Source organism: Protopterus annectens, chromosome 10.part0, assembly GCF_019279795.1.
Source record: "Protopterus annectens isolate FY-2018-M chromosome 10.part0, PAN1.0, whole genome shotgun sequence".
NCBI lineage: Eukaryota > Metazoa > Chordata > Ceratodontiformes > Protopteridae > Protopterus > Protopterus annectens.
This window is the reverse complement of record NC_056744.1, coordinates 1442953815-1442969996: the sequence shown is the minus strand read 5'-3', so window position 1 is coordinate 1442969996 and position 16182 is coordinate 1442953815. Positions and strand designations below refer to the sequence as shown.

At 38.7% G+C, this 16182-nt stretch overlaps 1 protein-coding gene across 1 annotated transcript in view; it reads right to left on the bottom strand.

Annotated features, from left to right (window-relative positions):
- The window catches only part of LOC122814297, a 780122-nt gene that overhangs the window by 307716 nt on the left and 456224 nt on the right, over window positions 1–16182 (bottom strand). Inside the window, exon 50 of the mRNA XM_044086885.1 lies at window positions 13795–14055. Coding sequence (XP_043942820.1) covers window positions 13795–14055 — 261 coding nt within the window. The remainder of the gene's footprint in view (window positions 1–13794; window positions 14056–16182) is intronic.

The window sequence follows — 16182 nt, the reverse complement described above, 5'->3', positions numbered from 1 at the left end:
TAGTCAGGCTCTAATTGCATGTTTACTGAATTACTTAACTGTAAACTGCTTTTTCATACTGAGAGTTGTATTTTCTGTTTGTGAGTGCTCTATCCGAGCTTTTCTGTGCATTTTTGATTTTTTGATGTTTCTGTGTTCTAATCTAGTCTGTTTACAGTTAAAAGCATTCTCTAGAGTATGTTTGCTCCTTGATCTGTTTAAAACTTTCATTTAGTGGCTACAGCTAGGAACTGTAACAGTTACCCACCCTCCCTAGTGTTGTGGTGTTCTTATACTTGGTGGCTTTGCAGTTGCCTGCCCATACTGTATATTTGATCTGTGACACTCCTCCCAGTCTAGTGTCATTAGTTCATTCAATCTAATGGAGAATATTTGTGAAGGCCAACCCACTCAGATTCTTAACCTTGAATTAACTTCTGTTCCAGCTTTTTCCATTTCCACTTTACTGAAAAAAAAAATGTTACTGAAAAAAAAATTCTAAGCTTGCTTCCCCCCTTTCCTGTAACAAGTCTTGTCCAGATACAGATTTGTTGTATCCAGGACTGTTTGTAAGCTCCTGAGCCCCCCCCCCCCACCATTTAACTAGGGTTAAACTATTCCTGGCGCCATAAAGTCTGCTCTTCAAATTTTCCCTTGCAACTAGGCAGCTTTTTAGTTTTAGCACTCAAATCTGTTTCTTTGAGCTCAGCACTTGTTCAGAACTCGTAAGCACTAAATACGCTACAAATTACTACAGCACTCAACTTTCCTCACTTGTCTACGGGAAAACAGTTTTTAGTACTTAATAAATAAGCACCTATCCAGGCATGTATAAAGGTCAGCTCCCGGTGTTTTCTCCTGTCTACCTGATGAATCTGGGCATCTTGGGACAATCCTCATGTACACAGACAACCCTCTCCTCCTACCATCCAACACTACAACCTGTGAGAGATGCACTTATATAGCCAAACTGGAAGCAAAGCTCTCTTCACCGAAGACTGGACTAGACAGTCAAGAGGAGAAGGTAAACACTTGCACTGCATCACACTCATCACATAGTCTCTCAAAACCTACACCACCAAAACACACACACAGAAGCACAAAACACACACCTACATTCACGGAGGCTCTCAGTAAAAATCTGCCCAAACAACTGAGACCTCCAAAGCAGAAATGCAAGTGACCTCCACCCCCCAACACAACCCAAATGACACATAGCCCACATACTCAGTGTGCCACTCAACTACAGCCCATAAGGCATAACATACCCAACACTCTAGTCATAGGTGGCTCTATAGTCAGGCACACTGATGTTCCACTCACCAGGCTTGACAAGGTGAAAGTTACTGTCAGCTGCCTGCCGGGTGCCAGGATCCGCCACATAATGCACGCACTCAGGTCACTCCACAACAAGTACAAATATGACTCTGTCATTGTCCATGTTGGTGTGAATGACCTGAGACATACCTCCCTGGACTACATGAAAAGAGACATGGAGGAGCTCTCCGATCTTGTAGCCCAGGCAGGTATGACCCTAGCCCTGAGTAACATCCTGCCATCACCCAGAATGATAACACAGTACAAGGACAAAATGATTGACTTCAACACTTGGCTAAGCTTTTGGTGTCATTCTAAGGGAATCCAGTATCTACCTGGGATGACATGATCGACAGACCATGCTGCTTTGCCAGAGATGGCCTTCACCTGTCGCCCTTGGGATTCCATATACTGGCAAAGGCTCTTGCACAAATTCACCACCGTAACAGGTACAAGCAAGCAAAATCTAAGGGTAATGCTACTCAATGCTAGAAGTCTAAACCTCAAAATGCACTCACTCGAGGCACTCCTTAAAATGGAGAACATCAACATCTGTGCAGTGACAGAGACCTGGTTCAAAGCTCCAGAGAGCACCCCTGCATTACCAGGTTATAATTCATACCACACCTTTTGGCCACCAAACCCGGACCGAAACATAAAGGTGGAGGTGTGTCCATATTCATTATGGATATCCACACCTCCAAGCTAGTTGCTCAGCATAATGCATCTGAGATTATCCAAATTCAACTAACTCTGGGCAAAACCGCAATCCTGATTGTAGCTTGCTACAGACCCCCCACCATGCCCCAGCATTCCCACTCCTCTTTTCTTGATACACTGGAAAATATTAAGGTACAATCCAACACCTTAATAATGAGTGATTTCAACTACCCCACCATTAACTGGGAAAACTACTCATGTACCAACTCTTTTCTTCAACGTTTTCTGGAATTCATCAATTCCAACACCTTGGATCAACTTATCCACACCCCCACCAGGGGCAGCAATATCCTAGACCTGGTCATCACCAACATGGGTGACCGGTGTTCCACACCACAAGTCAACTCCTCGTTGGTCAGATCCGACCACAAGCTAAACACCCTAGACATCCACATCCTGCTCCCACCCCCCATTAGGAAAACAACCATAAAAAATTTCTCCAAAGCCAACTTCACACTTCTTAAGACAGAGGTGGCAAACTTCATGACATCCATGCAGATGGACAATAGAGGTACGACTGCTGAATCCTACACAAATGCACTTTATAAGCACTTACTCGAGTGCATGGATCGTGCTATCCCTAACAGAACCAAGATGCTATCCTCCAAAAAAAGGAAGCCAATCTGGTGGTCTTCTGCCATAAACAAATTCTACAACAGAAGAAAAAAACTGTTTCAAAAAAGAGTAAAATCCCACGATTGGAGGAACTCTCTGATCAGCCTCAGTAAGAAGCTGAGATCCCTCATAAAATCCTCCAAAGCTAGTTATGAAAACAAAATTGCCACTGATTCTAAAGAGAACCACAAAGCATTATATAGCTATGTCAAGAATCTCAATGGCAACACTCAGATCTGCTCTGAGTTACAGACAATGACACTAAATATACAGAACCAATTGATATTGCCAACATCCTGGCAGATAGATTAAGTGCTAACTTTACCCCCCCTCTCACCCCCTAAAGGGCCCATCTTTATACCGGAAGAATGCAAAGTTCCTGTAATCACGGCTGCACAGGTAAAAACCTCACTCTCCAAAGCCAAGAACACAGTATCCATGGGACCTGACAACATCCCAGGCTGCCTTCTACACGAACTACAGAATGAACTGGCACCCCACCTAACTACCATGTTCAATCATAGCAAAAACCATGTAAAACCAGCACCCTGAGCTGATCCAAGAACCAGTAATCTAAAACAAAATGCTCAGATGAGGGGAATCGAAAGACTTCACTTTATTTGTAGGCAACAAACTCCACCTAAAAATATAATCCATGCAGAAGCATAAAACGCTTTGCAAAATCTCTTAAGCATTTTTCGTCACTCTACACGTAACTTCATCAGCTACAAAGACAAAAAGTTCCATTCCTTGTTTATATACTCTAGTTCTAATTAGATACTCTTTATACAATTAAAATACGTACTTTATGTAAAACTTGTCATCCTGACAGTCTAGATGTTTAAAAATTATTTACAACTTTAAAATCATTTAAAAACATTTAAATACATTAAGAACCTTAAAAAGTGTGGGATGATAAAAACTTTTTATCCAATGTTTTTGGTAATATACATATACATATATATATATATATATATATATATATATATATATATATATATAGAACGTATGCGGGAAATAAAATACATATATTTTGTTTATATATATTTATGCTGCTTTGGAATAGTACAAATGCTCCCTCTAGTGGTGAAAGGTGACTAATTTCATCCTATGTTAAATACTCTATATTCATTTATAACTACTTTTCTATATGTGTAAAAAATAAATAATAAATACATAAAAATTCGTAAAGAATTCATAAAAAATTCATAAATCGTAAGGGACAGGTGATGATCCTTATGTAATCCTTTTATGAGAGTGTATCTTACAATTTAGCAGCTCTCATTTTTAGCAAGGATTTAATAGAAATACTATCATTTAATCCAGGGGGAGAAGATGCTTCCAAGGTCAGCTGCCACCACAGCTCCTTGTATTCTATCTTTTCCTCCCAAAGGCCACATCTAATTTCTTTCTTAACCTCTTCTAGTACAAAAAAGAATACTTTGCTTCAGGACAATGTAAACTATGCCTACATAAAGCATTAGTCTCCTTTTTATTTTGGATGTCGTAGAGATGCTCATAAATTCTTCTCTTGAGCTTTCACTCAGTTTTGCCAATGTAGAAAGATCCACAAATTCCACATGTAACTTGGTAAATTAACCCATAAGACTCACAGTTAAAATAACCTTTACTAATTTTTTTTTAATTATTTCTACAAGGCAACACTCATTCTTTTTTTGTTAATAATGTATTTACATTGACTACAACGTCCACATTTATAGGTCCCCACCTTCGTTCTATTTTTATTGTTTTCTCCTTTTTCCAACAATCTCTTCAAGTTTGTGGAATTTTTATAGACAAATTTCAGGTCCTGGGGGGCAGGCCTTTGAGGTCAGAAAGTCCTACAAACCTCTTCCATTCCTTTTCAATAATTGACCTAGTAAATTTGACACTTGCGTTAAATTTTAAAATCATTGTCTTAATAAAATCATTTGTGTCTCTAGGGTCGTAGTGTAAGGTAAGTGACTGTTTTTTAAGGGTTTTGTGTGAGAGTTTGTATGTTTGTGTGTGTTAGATTGTCTTTATGTTGTATGTGTGGGTTAGGGTAGGTAGGTTTACGTATGAGTGTGTAATTGTTGGATGTGTTGGTGTTTTTGTATGTGTGATGTGTGTGTGTGTGTGTGTGTGTGTGTGTGTGTGTGTGTGTGTGTGTGTGTGTGTGTGTGTGACTGTGGAATGTCTGGGTGTGAGTGTTCTGTCTGTTATTGTTTGTGCAATCTTGGAGTTAGTATATATAAGTAGGGGTGTGTGGTGAGCGCAGCCCCCCATGTGGGGGGGTGCAGGAGGGTTTGCCACCCTACTTTTGTGTAGTGCAGGTATTTATATGTTTGGTGTTTTGTTTTTTTTCTGTGAATTTGTTTTGTGGTGTGGGTGTTGTGGTTTGTGTGTGGTTTGGTGTATGCTGTGTGTTAGGGTTTGTGAAGTTTCAGTTTTGTATGGTTTCGGCTTTATGGTCTCGAAATGCTGAAATTCGAGATTTCAGCATTTCGAGATTATGAAGAGAAACCACACACACATATATATATATATATATATATATATATATATATATATATATATATATATATGTGTGTGTATGGTTGAGCTCATGAATTAGCTTTCATATACTATATCAATACTTAATAATCATGTGCCTAACTTTAGGTGTACAGTGACAATTGTCCTACTAACTCAGACACTGAGTATACTGCATTTTATTAAGATGCTCCTGCCCAGTCTTGTGTGTTGCTTTTCCATCTGCACACACTGTTGCTATCATTATTATGACACTATCCCATATAAATAGGCTGCTTGTGCACAATATTTGAAACACAGGCACACCAAGGTTACCCATAGTAGTTCACTATGGAGAATATGTTTTTTCATGTAAGTCAAGGTGTAGTCTTACTGTCATTTGTTTTATTATATATTGTACTCATGAAACAAAAATGCAGGCCTAGCTGCTTACTTTATTTGGCATGTATTGAGCATGCTGCTCAATGACTTTGTAGTTAGAAAAGGAGTAAATAGCAACAGTCACTTTACAGGTCCAAAGAATGTATGCACCACTGTCCCAGTCATTGTTATGGAGTGTGACCTGTTGCACTTGTATGCACCACTGTCCCAGTCATTGTTATGGAGTGTGACCTGTTGCACTTGTATGCACCACTGTCCCAGTCATTGTTACGGAATGTGATCTGTTGCACTTGTATGCACCACTGTCCCAGTCATTGTTATGGAATGTGATCTGTTGCACTTGTATGCGCCACTGCCCCAGTCATTGTTATGGAATGTGATCTGTTACACTTGTATGCACCACTGTCCCAGTCATTGTTATGGAATGTGATCTGTTGCATTTGTATGCACCACTGTCCAAGTCATTGTTATGGAATGTGATCTGTTGCACTTGTATGCACCACTGTCCCAGTCATTGTTATGGAATGTGATCTGTTGCACTTGTATGCACCACTGCCCCAGTCATTGTCATGGAATGTGATCTGTTGCACTTGTATGCATCACTGCCCTAGTCATTGTTATGGAATGTGATCCGTTGCACTTGTATGTACCACTGTCCCAGTCATTGTTATGGAATGTGATCTGTTGCACTTGTATGCACCACTGTCCCAGTCATTGTTATGGAATGTGATCGGTTGCACTTGTATGCCCCACTGTCCCAGTCATTGTTATGGAATGTGATCGGTTGCACTTGTATGCCCCACTGTCCCAGCCATTGTTATGGAATGTGATCTGTTGCACTTGTATGCCCCACTGTCCCAGTCATTGTTATGGAATGTGATCTGTTGCACTTGCATGCACCACTGCCCCAGTTATTGTTATGGAATGTGATCTGTTGCACTTAGGTTAAAGTCTTTGCTGTATTTTCATAGCTTTTTATATGGAAAATAGAAACTATATACTGCTTGTTACTGCTATGTATAACTTAAATATGATGATGCTCTGACAAGGGTGAAAGCACTCATCTCTTGTTTTAACTCAATAAACAAGCAATACCAGCTTGAATCTTGTTTTTTAATAAGAATGCAAAGTGCTCTATGACACTGATCTTACAAAAGAAGTTTTGGCACTCACACTTGTACGTGCAAGACTATTTTTCATATATTAACAATTTTGTGGTTGTTTGCCTTCTGTGGAGCAGACTATTGCATACTTGATCTTATTTCCCGCTTTGTGATGGCAAACATAAGACCATTTTGTTACCATTGCCTATAATATGTTGTGAAATTAATCCTTACCAATGGGTCGAGGGGGAGTTTTGCAAAGGATTTCCCTGCTTTTTGAGGGAACCTCTAATGTATTACTGCATTTTCAATGTTATGTGATGCCCAGTACTCACTATATGGAATAAACACTATTCATTTTAAATGCACATAGAAAAATTTGGCATTTGTTAACATTCTGGGGCCACATTTTTTCAGAATAGTCATCTAAGACATCTAAGTTAGGAAATGTTATTTGCGAGCTTCACAATTTTATCAAGAATTGCACAGTGACAACAATGTATTTCACGAGATATTACCCCGAGATGGCAAATTGAAAATGTGCATCCAAAGTATTAAAGGTTATCAAAGTTCAGGGCAAAGGTTTGCTAAATTAGTTCTAGGCAAACACGTTATATATTTCAGTAATTCTAAAGGAGATGTTTAGAATATACATCTTAGGAGCCAAGCTCATAAATTATGTAGCATCCATCACATGACTCTCTGTTGTGATTTGTAATTTTGCCATGTGGAAAGGGAATTATTTGACAGATTAAAGTGCAAAATAATGCAACCTAGAGAACTGCAAATGGGCACAAAGATGTTTACCATTTACTCAGAGGTGCAATGACTTCTCATTTTTGTTATATAAATGATTGTGGGAGGTTGGAAGGCTTTGCTCCTGCAAGATCAAACAGTTTTGATCTTTTGTAGCCTTAAGAGAACTTTGAGGACTGCTTTCATATTGTGACTGATCCATATATTATGGATTTTATGAGGGGAGGGTCAGCTAATAGTACAGGAGACAGTCTCAGACCATTAGCTTTTTTTTAAGCTGTGGAAATACTTTTTCTTTGAGTTCTACAGCATACAGTGAACTTTTGGGATCACTGTGAATTAGGAAATGACACACTTGAGTGTTTTTCTGAAAGGGTCTGTACTTGTGTGAGAACAGGACACACTAGTGCATACACAGTGATGTTCATGTAGGATAGTTTTCTTTATTTTGGGGGTTTGCTGCTGGTACTATACATACCTACTGGTGAAATAACTAGGATGCAAACACTAGGTACTGTCTCCTGTCAACGGTGTTGTGTAAAGAGGTCTGAGCTTGATGTGCTTGGGTGATGGTGTAATATTGCAGCATGTGCCTAAAGAACGTGTGTGTGTGTGTGTGTGTGTGTGTGTGTGTGTGTGTGTGTGCGCGTGTGTGTGTATGTGCGTGTGTGTGTGTGTGTGTGTGTGTGTGTGTGTGTGTGTGTGTGTGTGTGTGTGCGCGTGTGTGTGTGTGTGTGTGTGTGTGTGTGTATGTGCGTGTAGAAAATAGTATTTTCGTTTTAAACAGGACAGTTTTCTTTATTTTAGATAAATACCACAGGCATGGATGATACCACAATATTAGATTTACAAAAATGCTGACACTAGAAAGACTGAACGCCCATCTTGTGTCATTAAAAGGTAACCAAGCTTAGAAGAAAGGTGGGAAATGTAAAACTGGAAGTAGTGGTTGCAGACTGAATGCATTTATGCCACCCATCCTGTCATAGTGTTCAGCAAGCCCAGCACATTTTTACACTTTATTCTCACACTGTGCTTTCTGTTGCCATTTCGTGACTGTGAATAGAGAAATGTGGAATGCAGACATGAACTGCTGATTTGTGTACTGAAGTTGATAAAATACTTACCAAAATGAAATTTGGAGAACACCTAGCCTGACTGCAGTGTACAAAAGTAAGTTTAGTTTGTAAAAAAACAAAAAAAACACCTTATGTCGGTGAAAATGTTACATTTGTTTCTCTTGGTAAATTGAAAATAAGGTGCTGGCAAGTAGGAATGAAAACAGGTGAACATATTCAGAAAATTTCTTGTGCATGTCCAGAAGTGATTTGAAATACTCCAAAAATAGCTATGCAATAGTTTTGTACAGTCTTTACAAGGCAAGATGCCAGATCAAGCTAGACACCAAAAAAAAAATCATCGATGGCAAACATTCTCACTGTGTAGGGTACTATGTCCTTAAAACCCATCTAATAAACTCTGAGACTTTGGGGTGATGTGAATTTATTAAATATGATTATTTATGTGAATGGGATGTAACACTTGAATAAATGTCATAGATTTTAAGATTTATTTACATATAGAAATGTTGTATAATGGGGTTATCCATTTAGGAGTTGATGAAATGCATTGGTTAAAATGAGCTGGACGAATCGAATTGGGGAGTGGGGGTATGTCTGCAGTAACCAATCAAATGTTTTGTATAGGGTATTTAAATTTCTGAATTGAAGTGATCAATTATCTGAGGAAGTTCATAGTTAATGGACAAAAGGGCTTATGTTTGATGTTATTTTTTATTTAAGTGATTAAAGTTCAGTTTTATCCATTTCGGATTCTTGTGCCGTGGTTTTGTATTTTAGTTTGTCGATACTGGAGGACTTCTTCCAGTTGGTTCAATTGTCACAAGGATGTTGGGAGGCATACGCACTGTACACACTTCAGTACAGTAGATGTAACGGGGTAACTGTAGACTGGTAGAACTAGGGCATTATTATCCTTGAAGCGAGCATACAGTATAAGAATTAAAAGAAATAATAACAGATGAAAAGGACATGAAAATATATCGACTAAGACTGCACAGCAATTTACAGCTCATTAGGTGCTTAATGTTAGCGATTGTTTAACCGTTGTAGGGTAATAATGAATTAGTTAGCATAGTCTGGAAGGTAAGGCAAAGACAACGTTCTGCTTCTCTGATGTAGATTTCCGTTATCTTTGGCCAGTTCTGTTTCTCCTATTGACTGAATAGTGCTGGGGATGACGTCAGCTGTGGGGGAGGTCTGTGGGTCTCAGTGCAACCCAGAACAATGTGTTCCTCATATCTTAGTAGTACACTGCTGCATAACACTCACTTTCCTGCAACCCATCCTTACTTTTTTCAACTCCATCAACGTTTTAAAGATGAAGTAAGATTTGCAGACTGAAGCATTTGTTGTGTTAGTAGCTGAAACAAAAAAATGCTGTAAAAGGTATCCACACAAGTCCAGTAGCACCATTAAGAAAGACGGAGTCCTGCAGATCCTGCTAGGGCAAACATGCTCGGAATAGCAATAAGAGCAGTTATAATCCTTTGGACAAAATTAATGGCTGCAAGGACTGTTCTTGGGGGATGCAGAGTGTGTCCAGTAAGTCCTCTGTACAGTGTAGGTCCTGAGAGGTGCCTAGTGCTTTGCTACAATGTAGCCAACTTGTGCTCATTGTTTCATCAGGATAGCTAAGTAGGAACCACAATACCACCTAATAAATGCGGTGGTGGTGCTGCGGTAGCATTGTCGCCTCACAGCAAGACGTTGTCCCGTTCGATTCTCTGCTAGAGCGTCTACTGTGGAGACATGCATGAATGGGCGTACCTTCGTTGAAGGTTGTGCATTAGGGCCGGCAACTCAGCACATAAAAATCAACTGCCAATCATTAGCGGACCGGAGTTCCACTGTGGCGACCCCTAACCGGGAAAAGCTGAAAGACACAACAACATGCCATTTTGTCCTGGCCTTCAACTCCTCCCCCCACGAGAGGCAGCAAGTTACATAGAATGCTGTTTCAAAGAAACCATGCAGTTAGTAGGAATTCTCTGAAACAACACTGCACAACTTTCACTTTCACATTCTGCAGTCATATCAGGGTTAATTTAAAACTGAAAAAAGGGGAGTAACCACCACTATAAATATCAAAAAATTTAATAAGCAAAGCTTTCAAGTATATACACTCTTCCTCAGTGCGTAAAATTAGATATTTGATATTTATAGTGGCTGTTCCACATTTTTTCGCTTTTTTGGTTTTACTTTTAGCAAGGTTTCATTCAGCTGGTTCTTTGGTTTGTTTCTGATAATTTGAAACTGATACCCCATCCCTTGTACTTACAATGCTCTATCTTCTGTTCTTGAGAAACCAAGCGTTCCAAAGAAAGAGGTTAGCGGTTTTCAGAAGCTGCTGGAGGAGCTTTTAACTGTGCAATTAATGATTTCATGGGTAGGGAAACTGATCTTCTGAGTAGTACTGGGAGTGTTAGTAAATAAAAACATTGTTACTTATGTTCTTTATTTCATCTTCAGGAAATCAGCAAGAGAGGAGTATTGATTTCTGACAGTTCATTTGAGTACAGTGGTGAAAAGGGCTAGCAGTTTAGCCCATTTAAAAACTAACATAATAGGTACTGGTGGGCATACCAGTAAGCTGTGCCTGATTTTCAAGAGCATCTCTCATCGTAACTCAAATTTTTTTTCTGTTCCTCTTAATTCCTCCTAAAACTGGTGACTTTCAGACATAGCCAGCCTTAGGCATAGGCCAACTAGGTGGCTGCCTAGGGCGCTGGACTAGCAGGGGCGCTTTTCCAGTATTCATTTGGTGTAGGTAGACCAGGGTGGAGGCACTGGGTGGTGTGGTGGGGGGGTGCAGTGGAGCCCTTTTGCCTAGGGCAGTTGACCTAAGGCCGCTCCTGATTTCAGAGAAAAGGCAGTGCTTACACTTAACACTTAGGTGTTTCTGCAGTTACTTCCTACTGACACCACTAGGCATCAAATATTGCTTGTTCATGTTTGCATTAATAATTCCAAAACCATGCTACATAGAAGGTTTCAGAAGGGTTCACCTTAAAGCATGCATGATGGCACAAACAATTGTATTGATATCTGACCTCTATCTGAGCATTATTTGCATAACTTCAGGTAACACAGAGCTGCATAGCATAGCCTCGTATGAAAGCTCACAGCTGTATGAAGAAAATCCTGCAGGCAGTATGTAATGGTTACTGAGATATATCATAAGCTGTTTCTACAACATTACAAAAGTGATATTCACTGCCTTGATTTTGGCTTATAAAATCCAGTTTAAAGCATCAAACTGAATGAATACCACAAATGTAAAGATTAATTTATACTAAATAGTTTGCCATTTACAGTTTCCTAGTAACACTTATGGTTCCAGAGATATGAATATTTGTTTGAACTGGAATGTGATAGTTTTTAAAGGATCAAGCCACACCCACTAAGAGTTCAAAGTATACACTCAGAAGAGCTGTATTGGAAGGAAGGAGTTAATAAATGATGGCAATGATTTGAATTGACTTCTCTTAATAAAATCTATATTAATTCACATTTTCTTACTATGTCACTGTATCAAGCTCCTGATTGGTTGAGAGCTATGCTGGTGGGGCGTGAGGTGGATTTTAGGGATGTTCCTATAGATATATATATATATATATATATATATATATATATATATATATATATATATATACATACATATATACATATACATGCATACATATATAGATATGTCTGTATACATACACACCACACACACACACACACACACACACACACACACACACACACACACATATATATATATATATATATATATATATATATATATATATATATATATATATATACATATGCATATATTTATCCATCCATTCATCCACAAAATCTTTTTCCCATTTTTGCACATGGGGTCGGGGTGTCACTTCAACAGTGACAGTCATCTACAGCCAAGGTTCACACTGCCAGGTGGCTAGCCCTGCTGCGTATATATAGTTACATATATAGTGCTACAAAAGGTAATAGATAGCAATAAGTATATACTGATAACCCTTACAGTTACACACACATTTTATGTCAGAAAAAAAAATCATGTCCTCTATTTCTGTATGGTTGCCCCTTTTTCAGATGCCAGAAGTTAGACATTCTTTGTGGAAATGTGTAATTTAGCAAGACAATGTATACCTACAAGTGGAAATGACTAAAATTCTACTTTATTACCAAAAGTAGAGGCTCTCTGTTATGGGTGTAGCCAGGCATACATTTTGTACACTACAGAGTATGCTTTTCCTTTACATCACTCAGAAACATTGTAACATTTTTCAGGCCATATTATTTTTACATCTGTGTAAATTAATGCCTCAAACAACAAGTACATAACTTGCTTACAGAGAGGAATGCAAATCTATAAACAATATGAACATTTATTAACATTTTGAAAGATGTGTTCATTCGTTTGAAATGTCAGGTAGGTGGGAGGGTGGCAGTAAAAGGAATGTGCGAGTATGAAATGGAATCTTCTGGCTACACCCCTAGATTATTATTTTCAAAGCCATGACTGCCTTTGATGGAAAAAAATAAACAGAGTGAATTTTGGCAACTTGCCAGCAATGGAGTCATAATGGTCTCCGAGCAAAACACATGCTAATTTCAGTATGCCTTTTATTGATGAAATATCTGCACAACAGCAGTTTGTTCAAATTTCAAGTATGTTAACTCTGTAATTACTATCACTAACTTAGACATTATTTTTATATTGAGAATGTGAAGTAATTACAGTGGCTGGATTAGGACTAATCCTTTGTCAAAGGTTTGACAAGTGATTCACCAAGCAAAGAGGTAGAAAAGGATTGGCTTTGTCTGACTTGCTCCGTTAGACGTGGTATTGAGGTCCTGGGTCAATATTGCAGTACAACCACCCTTTACACAGGTTTCAGGACTTCATTAGATTTATTATCTAGCCTGTAGTTAGGCCTTTGTTCAGTTGCTTTGGGAGAAAAGGATAGGATGTGTAAGCCACAATCACTAGCACCAGAATATAATGGGGCTAAGTAACTATTTTTCACAACCTGACTGCTGTCACCCAGAAATGGAGCAAATGGATTAACGGGCTATTTGGAGATATCCCAGCCAGTGAAGGCCAGTTGAGAAGGGGAATTAAACTGCCATACTTAAAATTTAGTTGGAAATCTACCATAAACAGACACAGATCAGTGATGCTGACACTTAGAAAATAAATTCATAAGATGTCCCTTCTCGTAGTTCCGTCATTACATGGAATACAACATCAACACTGATTCAAGAAAGTACATATCATTTATTACATTATGTAGTTATTAGTACATAATACCTGAATATATGCTCATTACCTGTGTCCACTGCAAGATGAGAACTTTCTAAGCTGCTGCATTGTGTATCATGAGCTGTAACAGTCACAAAGTAGCTTGCACCACAGAGCAGGCCATCCAGTTCACAGGTGGTATTTTCCGTTTTGCAGGATGTAGCTTCCTCAGTGCTGTTTAATGCTTTAGCTGTATATGACTCTGCCCCTTTGGCATTATCCCAGAAAATGGCTAAAATGTTGGTATCACAGTCCACATCAGTTCTGATGATGTCTGGAACACATGGCACTAGTAGTAAAGTAAAGGAAAGTGCAAGGAAAAAATATTATTCCCTGTATAATTCAAAATGAACAGAGGTTTACAGAATGGTAAAACCATAGCATGAGTCTGAATTATTATTGAATCATATATTATTTTATCACATTTGTAGTGTGTTGTACATTTATGTATTTCATTTAATTCTAGCTTATGACAGAAGAAGCCTATCTAATTTATGCATAACCAGCTCAGAACAAATTACCTCCCTTATGTTTTAACTGTTCCCAGTTTTCACTTATACCATAATTTTGTCAGTATCTGAATGGATTATTCCTCTATCATCTTTTCTGTAAAAGTATTCCTTGGATGCACAACTCTCTCTCTCTGTTATATTTCTTTAGATCTAGGGAGAATTTTATCTTTATAAACCTATGCTTGCGCCCTTATCTTTCTTGTATTGTGAAATTGCTTCATACCTTCCTGACATAAACCTTTGCACTCATATCATGTCGCCTACATTTCTTAACTCCACATGTGGGAATATTCCCATTTTCTTAATCCCCATTCATATCACTTTCCTTCATCCCCACATATAACCCTTCTTTTAACATTCTCCCACACAACTTTCTGCAGTCTAACAACAGCCATTTCACATTTTCCATGCCTGTTTTTGCAGCTCACACATTCATGATTTTTTTCTGTGTTGACGAGTTGGTGGCTGTGTCTTTGAAGATACAGGATCTGGTATAAACATGAGGCCTGTGCAGTATCTTTAACGTTTTAGGATTACTACAAACCTAAGCATAAGTGTTTATTACCCACAGATATTTTGCTGATTTGAGTTCTTGATGATGAAAAGGCACATTTGATTTATTTTTCTACCTAGTGAGTATAGCTGGATTTAGTTGAGTACTTTGTTATCTTACAAAACTTGAGAAAATGAAAATGCCTCCAAGCAGTGCTTGACATCTTTCTTTGCTAACCACTGAACTCTCAAGGTTATGTCCTGTGTTGAACATTAGGTGCATCGCATGCAACAAACCTCCTCCCTGTACTCCTGCACCATCGCATGCAACAAACCTCCTCCCTGTACTCCTGCAACATCACATGCAACAAACCTCCTCCCTGTACTCCTGCAACATCACATGTAACAAACCTCCTCCCTGTACTCCTGCACCATCGCATGCAACAAACCTCCTCCCTGTACTCCTGCAACATCACATGTAACAAATCTCCTCCCTGTACTCCTGCAACATCACATGTAACAAACCTCCTCCCTGTACTCCTGCACCATCGCATGCAACAAACCTCCTCCCTGTACTCCTGCACCATCGCATGCAACAAACCTCCTCCCTGTACTCCTGCATCATCACATGCAACAAACCTCCTCCCTGCACTGCTGCACTTCATGCTTGCTATCCGGATTATTGGTTCAAGACAAGATGTGCTTAGCAAGTGTGGCTGGCAGTGATGATGCAAGTTTTCTGTTCAGTAAATTTCATCCTACACTCTGTTAGATCTGCAACAAGATTTAAAGGCGAGTCTGTGCACACAGATGTGTGGAAATGCTATTAGGTCATCGGTTTCCAGTCTTTGAAATTGCAAATTTAGTTTCTTGTTCCATGCCTAACACCCCCATTGTTCCTTTCAATAAGGCATCTGCATTCTGTCTCTTTAAGTTTCCATCATCAGCAGTCACAGTGCTAATGTTCTCCTTTTACTAGTTAAGGTGCATTTGGATATCAGCTCTTTGTGAGTCTTTTAAAATTTTAAGTACCAAAGAATGAATGCTATAAGAAGGAAGTCTGGTGACATCACAAGCTGCATTATAACTGGATGTTTAATATTGTGCTGCCAGATGTCAAAATTATGTATTATTCAGAGGGAGGGCAAGCAAATACAATATGTTTGAAATGGATGGATAATTTGTATATTTTGTTAACCAGATGTGGTTTAATAATGAATGCATACTGCATGCTTTCTAAATAAAATATTTTAAATTCAGCTATCCCAATTGTACTATTTTGCTTCTTTTTATGGTTTTAAGCACATTTGTGCACTTACTTGCTCTTAATCTATGAAATGAGTTTAAGGCATTATTACAACTAGCAGGGAGTCTGGTAACATTGTAGACTACATAATTATTATGGAAATCAT